General features: G+C 35.4%; 1 protein-coding gene across 5 annotated transcripts in view; it reads right to left on the reverse strand.

The window, feature by feature from the left end:
* TTC7B (tetratricopeptide repeat domain 7B) overlaps window positions 1-13,594 on the reverse strand; it is a 108,861-nt gene that overhangs the window by 27,570 nt on the left and 67,697 nt on the right. For 2 of the 5 annotated variants that reach the window (XM_032444884.1, XM_015865356.2), the window contains 3 exons: window positions 12,191-12,288; window positions 8,788-8,946; window positions 1,307-1,447 (listed from right to left, as the gene is read on the reverse strand). In XM_032444884.1, coding sequence (XP_032300775.1) covers window positions 1,307-1,447; window positions 8,788-8,946; window positions 12,191-12,288 — 398 coding nt within the window. Of the gene's footprint in view, window positions 1-1,306; window positions 1,448-6,989; window positions 7,041-8,787; window positions 8,947-12,190; window positions 12,289-13,594 lie in introns of all 5 variants that reach the window. The other 3 variants (XM_015865358.2, XM_032444885.1, XM_015865357.2) reach the window with 2 other exon arrangements.

Consider the following 13,594-nt stretch of genomic DNA (forward strand, 5'->3'; position numbering starts at 1 on the left):
CTCTACAGACAAAGAGTTAGGGCGCCCTTTACACTTTGCTGCATCCCTCCTCTGGATCTTTAGTATTTATTTTGCTTTGCTCCACACTCTACTCCCACTTCTCACCTACGCTTCCTCCTTTGGGGATGAGACCCGACAAGACCATGCTCACACAGATAAGAAGTTTCAAGAGGGGAAAGCTGTGGACTACAAAGAAATCAGCAAAGAGCAACCCGACCCCTCCTTTGTAGTGGAAACAGCAGCAGTCATTTGTTTGGACTGAATAAACTGTCACAGAAAGATGAGGAATTACAGCATTGCAGATGCTAAGTTACTGTAGATGGCCATCTGTGATGGTTTATAAATATTTACAATCAGTAAGGCCATGCTGCAAGGCAGGTGACTACAGAATGCCTTGGTGAGCCTTGTTCTGTTTTTAATCTGTGTGGCATTGGAAGAACATTCCCTCCCCCAAATGAGGTCAGTTATCAATCACTATCATTGTTCTCTCCAATCTCCTGTTGGCATGTGGTGTTTTTTTGCCCTGAAATAGTAATTAATAACTGTGAGCCATTGTTCTGTAATGACCTTCACATAAAAGAATGGATAATTCAAAACATGTAAATTCAAATGGCAAGAAATGCAGTGCTGTATGTAGAATGTAAACATGAATATTTCTTACTAAAAGTAATTCCCAAATGATTTGAACTCCAGCACTTATATTATACAACTCCTCTCAAAAGAAAGCTTAGCAACACACATCCAAGATGAAATATATATCTTAGAGTGCTTTAACACATGGTTACCATTTACAGTAAACATGATAGGAAATGTATTATGTCTATAGAATATATGGTGAATATAATGATAAAATAGTTCTGTCACTGAAAAGTGCTCAAGTCTGAGAGCAGAATTAAGTAAAAAGAATAACTGCTGATTGATTGCTAAATAACATCTTTCTGCTGCAAGTATCAATGAAAACAAATGCACAGGAGACATCTGTAACAGTGTAAAAATACGCTGCCTCATCATTATCTGATTAAAATTTTATACAACAGTCACTTGTGATACGGACTTACCCTGTAGCCTGAGGCAGGGAGCAGCGTAACAGTAACAAACCCACTGGAGATCACCCCACATCCAGACAAACAATACCGGGTCTTTCACATCAATGAAACCAGAAAGAAGAGCTAAACAGCTCATCGCCACAGCTGCAGTGGACAAGCTGCTTTATAGCAAAAGGCTGCGACCCTTTTTTCCCCATCATATACAGAGTTAGCAATAAATGGGATGGGAAAGAACAAGAAATATTTTTCTTTCATGGTACCTGCATGAAGCCAGATTTGAGCTAGAGTCATCCAAGGATGCAGGGGACCCTGTTTAGGGGCACTGCTTTGCAGAGATGAAGCAACTTCAGACAGTGCTTGCTCCACTCTGGAAGCTGCTATTGAAGTCGCATGGATCGAACCTGTACAAGTAATTTTTGAAAATTACAAATCAGAAGAAGAATAAAAATCAAACATGCAGCATAAAACATTCAATCATAACCCTTTTCTTAACTGTTTTTTCCCCCAAATTCCTTTATGTTCAATTTACATGCATCATTGTGGAGATTTTTTTCAAAACGGCTGATTAATGTTCCCTGTTACAAAAGCTTCTATACTGTTCCATAAGATTCTATGCTAAAAACACGCTCAACATGACACACATTGGTGTTGCTCTGGATATTCTGTTAAACTCGCCGTCTCTTTTATCACAACCTAAGATCCAAAAAAAGGTTTGTGATGGTAACACTGTAATCTTCAGTTAGCTACATGCACTTTGATGTTAGTAATTGCTATGTCTTTCCATTGAGTGCAATTAGATGACTATATTAAGACTAATAATAGCATTTAAAAAAAGAGTTAAAATGTACAAGATGATCACAACAAACCCCAGCACAAATATACAGTTAACTGCTCTGAATGTAAACCTTAGCTGTTCAGGAAGACTGGATTAAAACACCTTCTGGTAAAAAATTCCTTGCAGAAAGAACATCCCCAAAGTTGCTTTGGGTAATTACCTTAATACAAAGTATTTACACGTGAGATTAGAACATCACTGCCAAATACTACCTTTTTCCAAGTCCTAGAAGTGAAAAATCTCCTAGGACAAGGAAATACCTAATGGCAATGGTACTTTGTGTATCCAGTTATTTGACTGTATTCTTACTTTTGATATAAAAATAGTATTTTTATTTTTTTAAATCAAGACCGTGGATATTTTAAGTTATACTCTTTGTCATCTAAACTTCAATGCACCTCCTGTTGTTTTATAATTACAATTTACAAAGTCTCAGATTGACCAGCCCTGATTAATAATGGAAGTAAAATATTCCATATTGAATCAGGTAAGATGTCTGCTAAGACCAGTCACATGGCTGTAGTGGTAAACAATGGCAGGTAACTCAATAAAAGTCCTGAATCCCGCACAGGCTGAAGGCACATCTCCCACAAGCTCAGAACTAACAGTTAAATAACAAATAAAAACTCTGCTTTTGATATCACAGATTTTCTGAGCATTGCAATGAGAAGCAGGTCCTCACATGAAACATGCATTCTTAGATGCAACAAGATATATCAGCAGATTAGAAAAGAAGGAGTTGCTAGTATGCAGATTAGTTGGAAGGGAAATTTTGCTTGAAAGCACAAATCATGTTTCCCTGACCTGACAGAAAACAACAGAAAAACAGCACAGGACATCATCAGTATCTCTTATGCTATTTGAACAAGGAATTGCCAGAGACCTGAAAGAGCATCTGGCTGTGGAGTTTGCTTTCCTCTGCTGGTTAATGAGAGAACTCGCACTCCAGTCTGCATCCCTGAACATTCACTGAGGTTTCTGTATATCTTTAAGGCTTGCAAAGGCAAAATGGAAGTCTAAGCAAGAAGCACGTGGAGCGTATCTGAAAAGAAACATCAGCCAGAGGTACCATAAGAAGCTCTAGTCTCCCCTCTGTGTCTGTAATGCACACCACCTGCAGCCTGGCCCCTTGTTACACCTCCAGTGCAACTCATAGCGAAGGAGTCTCTTCAGCAATTCAGCAGTTTTCTTGTTTTTTTTTTTTCTTTTTCTTTTTCTTTAAAAAGCAACAAACAAACAAACAAAAAAGCGACGTGTGATTCGCTGGTAGAAGGGACACCATCTTATCCCTTCCTTCTGAAAAGCAAGCGTTCGATTTATTATTTAAAAAGACCTGTATTTTATGTAATCTAAAGCACAGACTCTGGCTTCTAATCAGACCACAAGTGCTGCTAGATTTTAGGTATGCAGTATGTATTTAAACATAAAATATATATGGCATTACATTATTATAACTTGCTGTATATCAATTTCTGTATAAAAAGAACTACAGTGTGATAAAATTTCTATGAGAAGCAGTGCTAGGGAAGTATCACCACCTACGCTGGAGTTAAAATGGGGTGGATACCAAGTGTTTTCTATAGTAATTAACTGGACTTTATGTCAGAATAAAAATGTCTCAATTAAAAAAAAGATGTCTATGTATTTCTATAAGATTGATTTCATTAAGTGTTATTATTAAAGTGGCTTGTTAGCACAAGGGGTTACAAGGTGCCCAGAGAAGCTGTGTACACCGCACCCCCGGAGGCATCAAAGCTGGGTTGGATGAAGCCCTGAGCAGCCTGATCTGGTGGGGGGGGGCAGCCCTGATCATATGGAAGAGGGATGGAAGTGGGTGGGCTTTAAGGTCCCAGTATTAAGCTTCAAGAGTCTCAATCAAGCCACTAAAAATATTTACCTCTCAGCTTTCATTAAATTACTACAGCTTATATAAAAATGAACATTAATAATCTAAAATTCAGTAACTTCAGTAAATTAAGTGCCAAGTAACTTCACTGTTTTAGAAACTCTGACTGCAGATTATTCAGCATGACCACCTGAATTTAAGTCAGCTATAAACAACACACTAAATAAGAGATATATTTTAAGTTTGAAAACCATATTTTAAGCAGAATACAAAGAAATGATGTAACATCCCACAAAGGTATTTGGAAACTCCAGCCTCTGAAATCCACCATGTTTTAGTCTTATTTAAATGCCTCAAAAAAGTAAATATGTTGAACAGCAGAAAAACACCAGTGTTTGTGGTTTATGTTGTTTCATTAAAAATCCTCCTTGCAGTGGCTGTTAAAAGTCATCAGGCACATGGCTACACAGTCTCCAAAAGGAGGATGGCTGACTTCCAGAACAGCCTTGTATGTCTAATCAGTACAGTCACTGCACCTTTTATCACTATTTTGCATCTTTATTTCTTTTATTAAATAAAATTTAAAAATGAAAATAATTTTAAAATATGCATTTAAATATATATTTTATTAAAAAAAAATAAATAACCAGTCTTTTCACAGTACCCAATTAAGTATCTGTCAGGTACATTGCACTCATACTAATAGCTCTAACTCCTGGATGCATCTTTAGCTTGCCAAAATTAGGCATCATCTGACTTATTTCTAGCTCTGCGTGTTAAAAGACAGTGAATAAATCAGCCCTTATTTAAGAAATAGCTTCCCTGTTCTAAACCCAGCGTCCTCAGACTGTGATCTTTATAATCACATCAACTGCATCATTTACATTAATCTCAGTTCTAAGTGATGAAGATACATAGAGGCTTGTGAGGGTAAAAAGTGAAGCTTCAAGTTTGCTTGAGGCCTCAATACACAGGCAACTCCCTTGGGTGCCAGATGGTTTAGTCATGTTTTCTCCCTTCCCAGCTTTATCTGTATTATTCATATCTGGGTCTATGTTTTCAAATGTATCTTCACTACAATAGCTATAGCTCACTTAGCTGTATCATTAGAACAATAGGAATTTCTTGTTTAAAAGTTCACCATATCTCAGAAGCATACAAACATTCTCCTAGACATCTTCTAAATCTGCTATTACAGCACAACACTTAAGAATAAAGAAAAAAAATCCTTTCAAAAAAAAACCACCCCAGGCAGCAAAGTGTGTCTCCTTTGGGATGCAAAAGGTGTGGAATCAGGATTTATAGCACCTAAATTGATCCCATCTACTCACTTTCAAGCCCTAAGGCTTACTTACACTAAATGGGAAAATAGTGAAGCAGGGATTGTCTTAGCAAAATCTAGCATACATCATTTAAATTGTTTACTGACCGACATAGGGAATAACAATTGCATTGCACATTGCAAAATGGGACAGAATGTCTTCATTTACTTATCAAAATGTTTCTTAAACCAAAAGGCTTCCTGTAACAATTAGCCAGAATTCACAGAATTTCTGCTCACCACACTAGCATAATATATGCAGCAAGCTATGATTATCCGAATGTCTCAATTCAATAACATATATAGAAGACCTGCCAACAGATTTGGACAAACAAAATTTAATCAAGAAGAAAAGCAGTCTCACATGGAACCCTTTGTTCTCCAAGATATACCTACAGTTCCATTTCCGTGAACAACAAAGTGCTCAATTTACTTCTCTTCAGACTCTTCTCAAGCTAAATATAGGAAAGTCTGCATAAAACTGATATTTTTAATATCAACTATAAGTCACACAATGTAAACAGAAATCGTGTCCTGACTTCTTCCATTCTTTCCTTGGTCATTCCCCCAAACATTCTTAACAAGGATATGAACTAAGATATAGACTCAATCAGCGCTCGGAGAGTCACAAAATCAATTTGCATCAAATGTGCCATCTAAGTAAAAGAAAGCAATGTGGATGTCATGTTTCATGAAACAGATTCATAACAAGTGACAAGAATAGCAAAAAAATATTTTTTCATACCACAAAAGCAAAATCAGTTTTACATTTATCCTGTTTTCAATCAATGTTTCAGCATTTATAAATATATATATGTATTGTATGTAATCTATATATATAATATATATTATACTCCTTTATATTATAAAGGAAAAATGCTTCAACAGCAACACTCATGCAGGAATGAGGAGGAAAAAAGCCATGTGACTGTCAACTTCATATTCACACAAAGCTGCCAGTAGGAACATTAGTGGTGAGGCATAGTGAGAACTGTGCTAAACAAAGCAAAAATGATAGAAAGAGGCAGCACCTTCTGCAGGACGAAAACAACACTGAAATGATTCATTTGATACAACAAATTGGCAGGTTTAGTCAACATTTCTTTTTATATCAAATTAATTGTGTGTCTGAGATACCTTCCAAAATAAAAAATTACTAATCTAGTTGAACTTTCAATATGGTTGTACATGGAGTTATGCTGTGTGCATATGGAGGTAAGGATGTATGGACAACATCGTTTACAGATCATCCTTCCAGCTCTCTGAAGAATACTTTGCCACTGTCCAACATGCTGTTTTACAGCTCTTCTTATCTTTTTTAAGGGAAACAAATTCAAAATTTACTATCCAAAGCCAAATGTACAGCTTTATATTATAACTGGTTAGAAGGAAAGACTGCTGGTTTTGTATCCAGGTTAAAGCAGCAATTATTTTTATTGATCTATACTCTTGTTTTTCTCTATTTTGGCTTGTTTGTATCACTTCACTATTTTTAAGCATACACTTAAGAGATTTATTCTACAAGCAAAACTTGTAAAAGAGAAAGGAGTAATTTATTATGACCCATGACAAAAGCTGCAGTGCTGCCTTTTAGACCAGCATTCTCCTTAGAAAAAGCTGTGGCAAAAAAATCTCCTGTAGGACAACATACTTTCAGCTGGCCATTGTGTTGTACAAGACCCTCCTATAATAACTTCATTTGCAGTCCTCTAGAAATGAATACTGCCTCTTCAATTATTAAATGCAAATGTTAGTTGAGTGCATTCAGACCTTGTAAGTTTACAGCCCATAGGGTGATTGAATGAGCAAAGTGCATCAGCCTTGCCTTACACACTATTAACTTCTATTACTGATGGACAAAACATGTACATTTTGTGGTGAAGGAAAAGGTGATTTAAGTCCTTAAGAAATTAATGGAACTTCAGAGTGAATACTACTTACAAACTGAAAAAAGGGAGTAAAAACCATGAAAGTAAGCATCTGATGGATTGCCTTTGAATAGATCAAACCACAAATTAAAATCCAAGGTAAAAATGAGATAAATAAGACAATCAATGGGCAAAAACCAGGAACTCCAAGAAAGCAAGAGGATTTCCGATAATCTTCAAACTGTAAATCAGGTTTACAGGGTTCCAAATGACCAAATAAATAAATAAGAATATTATTATTTACCATAAATATTTTCATAGAACCTTTGGTACACCTCTAAAACCATGCTTCTGTTCAAGGGAACAACAAGAAATTGGAAGCCAAGTTAATATAAAGAGTTTATTTGCTGTTCCACCAGGAGGGAAGAAAAAAAAACTAAGAGAACATGGGATTTTCAGTCCTGTTAACTATAGTAGAAAGCTATGAAAATCTTGGCAAAGTTCTAAACTTTTACTTATTCAAAGACAGAGAACTTTGACTTTCATATATTATTTACACTATACAAAGGACTCCAATATCTGTTTTTTCATAGTTCCACTATTTTTCATGTATGTTGGAAGCTCCTTTCCCTGAGGACACAGTAGCTTTAATCTGAAATGGAAAACTTGGTCTCTCCATAATGGTATATGTGCATAAACTTCTACATTCATTCCATTTGCCTCCATTCTTGAGTAATGTTTATTCTCTTGTAGCACTGCAAAGAACATGCAATTTAATGCTGTGTCTATTTCTAGAGTTGGCCTGAGCAAATCCAATTCAACAGCACTCAAAGGTGTAATAGAAATTAATCAGCTATTCAACTGCTTCAAGAAGAGTCAGACTTAAACTTTTCTAGGACACATTTCCTGAAGTCTAAAGGAAGTGCACTCCTGAATTTCCAGCCATAGGCTTATCTCTAAGGTAATGTTTTCAAAATTCCAGTCTTAAGTCAGCTACCTCAGTGAGTGCAAGATTTGTTCCCTAGATTTTGTTAGGAATTAGTATCTTTGACATAATACAAGTTACGAGCTGGTATTGAAAGTGAAGTTCCTAAGACTGGATTAGTAACTGCATAAATCAAATAGTGAAGAACAATTTAAAAAAAAATAATAACCAATTAAAACAAAATACTTGGGAAACTAACTTAATTTTACTCTGCCACCTGAACTATGCTCTGGCAGTGTGACTCCAGAGTTAGTAGTTAAACACGTGAATTGATTTTACAGCATGTTTAACCTTGCATCACTTAGTGAAAAGAAAAGCTTTTGATCTGGGAGGGAAAAATGCTGATTTTCACTACTCCACTGCTATTGAATCTTTTCAACACATCCAACCTGCACTATGAAAATATATGCTGGTATTCAGCGCATTTTTTTCTTTCATATGAAGTTCCAGGGAAAGTTTGTAAGCAATCAGCTAAATGCTTTACCATCAAGGATCTAAACATCATTAAGCACTAACACGGAAATCCTTTGGAACAAACATACTTGTTCGACACATGATGCCAGCAATGAAAATAATTACATCTAAATCATCCAATGCAGTAATGTCCAATAGCCTCTTCTTTGAAACACCTACTATTTTCTGTAGCCGTCAAGAGAAGAGAACATTAAATTGGTCTGTAGCTTTTCATCTTTGGGGACCAATAAAAGAGTCTGTACGTGACAAACTTGTAAAATCAGTTCAATATTAAATGACGTGCATCTGGAAGGCCAGATTTTACTCACACTCTGTTGAAGCTTAAATTATTTTAAACACTGTTTATCAGTTATGAAGATTATCAGAAAAATACAACACAAACACATCCATCAGGAAGAGAAAACCAATTTACAGCGAGAAGGTGAACAGGGCTCAGGAACTTGGTCACAGCATGGAGAGGCTGCATGGGGCCAGACAAAGGTATCTGATTTAGGATGAGGAAGATGAGAAGACACAAACACTTGGAGAGGAGACTCTGTTCTTGAGAGAGAAGATGAGGTAGTATCAGAGGCTAAAAAGTGAAAGAAAGAGAATGATAAGGGTGGGGGGTGAGGGGTGGGAAAGAAATAGATCCAAGAACAGGGTTTAATGGACTCATTAATGGGTGTCAGAGAATGCAAAACACTTATTTTTCCATTCAGTAAGAAGGAAATGGATTCTGTGTGAGCTAAATTGTACTTTTCCTGAAAGCAACAACAACAAAAACAAACTCTGCACTCAACAATGTACTCCTCTACTGTGGTAAGCTAGTTTTGAAATTTTTTCCCTCTGTTATAATGCAGGAGTTTGCAAAATATATTTAAGAGGAAACAAAGTACAAATCCCAGTGCTACTTTCTATGGCAAACTAGGAGGACTCTTAACAACTGTAAGCTGTTGTTCAACAATAGATTGAATAATTTGATTTTAAAAAGATTGAGTGCAACTTACTTTAACCAAAATAGTCAACTGACAAATCTCAAGTGATTTGCACACACTTATCTACCTTTAAAAAGGAAATGTCTGCTCCTCTCTGAGATTTTACTTCAATGAGTGATTCATAAAATCTTTTGTCCCCCCCCCCCTCGCCCCTTCATATTTATTTGCTTAGTATGTACAAACTTGTATATAACACTCAGGGCAAATCAGCTCAAAGACAAGGAAAGCTCAGAGTACATTTGTTACATTTCTTGATTGGGCCAATGAATTAACAGCTTAGCCTTGTAAGAAGTACGGAATACGTGCTTACTGTACTTCAAAGATTACAAAAATGTAAGCCTGAATCATTTAACCATTTATCAATTATTCACCCATTTTAGCAGATGAGTAAAAGCTTTATATAAACACTGTTTTTTCGAGAACTTTCTATTAAAATTTCAGCTTTTGCTAAATTAACATACCTTGAAAAAAAAAAAGTTTTACAACCCTTACTACTACCTGAATTTTAAAATGCTTTTTTGTCTTAAAAACAAACAAACAAAAAGCAACAAACAAAAAGTTGCAAGTACGAAAGACTTCACATTTGAATTTTAGGACTCATTTCATGATACTCAGATTGGTCAAGCAGTGACTAGACAGGAAAGGAGATCACCATTTTCATCGATGGCAATCAAAGTAAGGAAAGGGAGGGTTTTCACATTTTCATGTGTATATACATACATAAAATGCATACGTATGGTAGCATTGTACTGCATGAAATGCAGCAAAGATTTCTGTCCCCAGTAGCTCTTCTGTATACCCTGCAAATGCCAATTTAGTTTTGCATTTCCAAAGACTGGAGATGAGCTCATTCAACTGATAAAGATCTAACATCTGGGTCATCAATCATATCTACTACCTGATGATTTGGGGTCTTTTTTTTTGCACAATGTTTCTTTCACCTTGTGTTTTCTCACTCCAACACTACTGTAAACTTGAATTATTTTCATACCATAACATAATTAATGTAATATTTCTATATGTTCATCTGGGTAAGGAACTTTTGAAAAACTCCGACATGAAGTTTTTACGTTGACACTAATGTGCAGAGACAAAGCCCCAGTCCTTACCAGAACTTGAGTATGTGCTCTGTAACGAGGTGGCTTCTGCTAAAATTAAAAGCTCAAAACCAAAACAAATAGAAAAATATTTTAAAAAAACAATAAAAGACAAAAAAGGACCCCATCTTTTTAATTTCCTATCTTGTCCTCTTTGATAGTAGACAGAAACTCTAACATCACAGTTAAGATTCAGGACCCAATGGCAAACTGGATCTTCAGGAAAAATCTGGGGAAAGTTCTTGAGAAGCTCACAGTTTTGGATGAATGTTGATCTATACTTAAAAGCTCTGAAGAATATGAAGTTTATAAAAGACATCAACTACTCTGCAGTGCTGTATATATGAAATAGGTCATTCTGAAGAGTGAACAATTCTGTGTCCCCATGGAAAACATACAAAAAAATAATAATCAGTCCCCGTTTTTTGGAAGGCACAGAATAAATTATCTGTCTGAAACCTTAAAATACATACATGGAACCCTCAAAGTCCAGTTAGCTCCTTCAAACAAAACAGTGAGCTGGACTGCAACACAGAATGATCACTACCAGATTTCATGCTGTTTTCTTTTACATTGTAAATACAAGAACACAAAAAAATTCTACTGTAGGAGCAAAGAGGACGAACTGTGCCATGCTTCAGAACACGTGATATTACAGTTCCTTTAAACCGGGTGATTTGATCTTTATAATTGAGACTGCTTGCCATTACAGCAAACACAGAACTCTTTCTTCTAGTAAACATTAGACCCAACTTCAACTATCAGACACAAAATATCTCAAGTGGATTTTTCTCTACTGCACAATTCCAATATTAAGCAAAGATATACAATACATTTCAGTGCATCGTAGTTTATGTGTCAGGTTGACAAACATCCTCGTAAGCTGTTTGTATTGAAGTATGATTAAACAGAAATTGATATCTGAAGGATGCCAAGAAAGGCAAGAAAATTTGGAGATAAAACCCAAAAAGGGGGGGAGGGGGGCAGAAAAAGATGCTTAGAATGCAGATAATGCACTCTAAAGGTTTTTGCATTGAGTGTCATCACATTAATTATATCTGTGTTCTTTCACAGGATGCATGGCTCATCTGTTTTTATTCAAATTACTTTTGAGGCATATCAATTTGCCTTGTAAAAATTTAATACATTAATAAAACATACAACTTATATATTGTTAATATTTACTGCTATGCAACAATCATCCATTTTATGCAGTGCAATTGTGAAGTACAATTTTGTAGTACATATGATTAATAATTAATATATATAATTTTAAAGCTACGGCTAAAGTAATCCACCTATGGATCTATTGGAGATCTTAACAAATTCCATTAGTCACGTATTCTATTTTCTCGAGATCTAGTTTCCTTAAATTTCTGTGATATGCTTTCTTAGAAAAGAAAATATGTGACAAATACTTAACAGACAGAAAAGAATAGGACTTTGGAAAATAGCCTAATAAAGCATATTCATTTTCAACTTTTACAAAAAAAAAAAAATATATACCACCGAGTTCAGCAAGATCCAGACCACAGAAATTGTTATTTACAGTGAACATACTATAAAAAATACTTCATAAATAAAAAAGAACTGTATTGCAAAATGTTTTTTTTTTGACTTACACGACCACGAAAACATTCTCACAATACATGATATAATTTTACAAATCAAACAACTAATCAAAAAGTCTAGTTATGGGATGTCCATTTTATTCATCCTATTGCTCAAATGCAGCTCTTACCTGTTTCAGGATCACTGAAATCTGGTAATGTAATTGTATTAAGCTGTCGTCTATCGGCAATAGCTCTGTCTAACAGGCTGCTCCCACGTCCAGAATCACTGTAATGAAGTATAAAAACTGTGAGCTATTAAAATATAAACTTATATACTGATATACAAGTTGCATGCTGCCCTCCTCCCACAAAGGTTCTTGCTATAAAGGTTCTTGCTATGAACAAATTTAGTACCGAGCATCTCTAACCACTCACAGTACATTAAGCCAGATGAACAAGGACAGAATTAAACTGAGCAAAATTGAATCCATACTTGCTTCAGCATCTCTGTTGTCATAATTAGTACAACCAAGAAGCAAATACAGACTTAACTTGATTTATAACTAGCAGCTTTAAAAAAGGCTTTATTATGCCTTAAGCTATTCTGTAAGATATGATACTGCTGTTTCAGCAGCCCAAGACTACAGATGTATGTTTGAAAATATACACTTATCCCATACTAAAGAGAAACACTGAACTCAGGACATCTAATTTTAAGTAAAGGTGTTATAAAAACATTATAACTGTATTTCATATAAAAAGGCAGCACTTTTATCTCTAGAGATTTAAGTGGTGTGATGTTTGTGTCCTGTTTTGCTTTTGAATGTGTATGTTAGCTATCTAATGGTGAGCTGGATTCTAATTGTGGAGTCAGAATGTTTTGAACACTTAACAATAGATCAGATGCCTAAGCACTTTCCACAGGATTTCCCTGTTAGCTCTTGTGCACAAATGCACTCAGTTTCCACTTCAGCTGAAACTCACTATCTGCCCCTCAGGCTTCTTGTTGATAGACTTGCTGGAAAAATGATTGGTCCCAGAAATGTGATTAAAGATTCAGCAGAAAAACAGAGGCTGGAGAATTAATGGCTAATGTAGTTATTCTGTTTTTAGGACCCAAAGTTAGTACTACTTCCTGTCAACTAAGACTTTTAACAAGTGACTTTTGTTTTTCAGAAGTATTCCACAAACTTAAAAATAATGAACTTTAAAACAGTTGGGTTGTCAGATTAAATTAGCAAAGCACAAAGTTTTATCTGATTCTTACACCCCACAAAACCGAAAAAAACCCCTACAGTGAACTCCCATCTAAATTGTGAGACTGGAATTTAATACATCTTTACAGTTGCCCTAATTTTTTAATCAAAATTTGAACTGAAAGGCCAGAAACCTTCCAGCAACTCTTAATAGTTGCATGCTTAAAAAACCAATGTGACAACTGCCTTTCTTTGTACAGCTGTTATTAAAATGATATAAATAAAACTTTGCACTATACTAAGATTATTGCAAGACCAATGATGCCATGATAGAAATCCACAGGAAACACAAGGGGACTTTCTAGGATACATACTATCAGCTTTAGTTGTTATACC

Source organism: Coturnix japonica, chromosome 5 (assembly GCF_001577835.2).
Source record: "Coturnix japonica isolate 7356 chromosome 5, Coturnix japonica 2.1, whole genome shotgun sequence".
NCBI classification, from domain to species: Eukaryota; Metazoa; Chordata; class Aves; order Galliformes; family Phasianidae; genus Coturnix; species Coturnix japonica.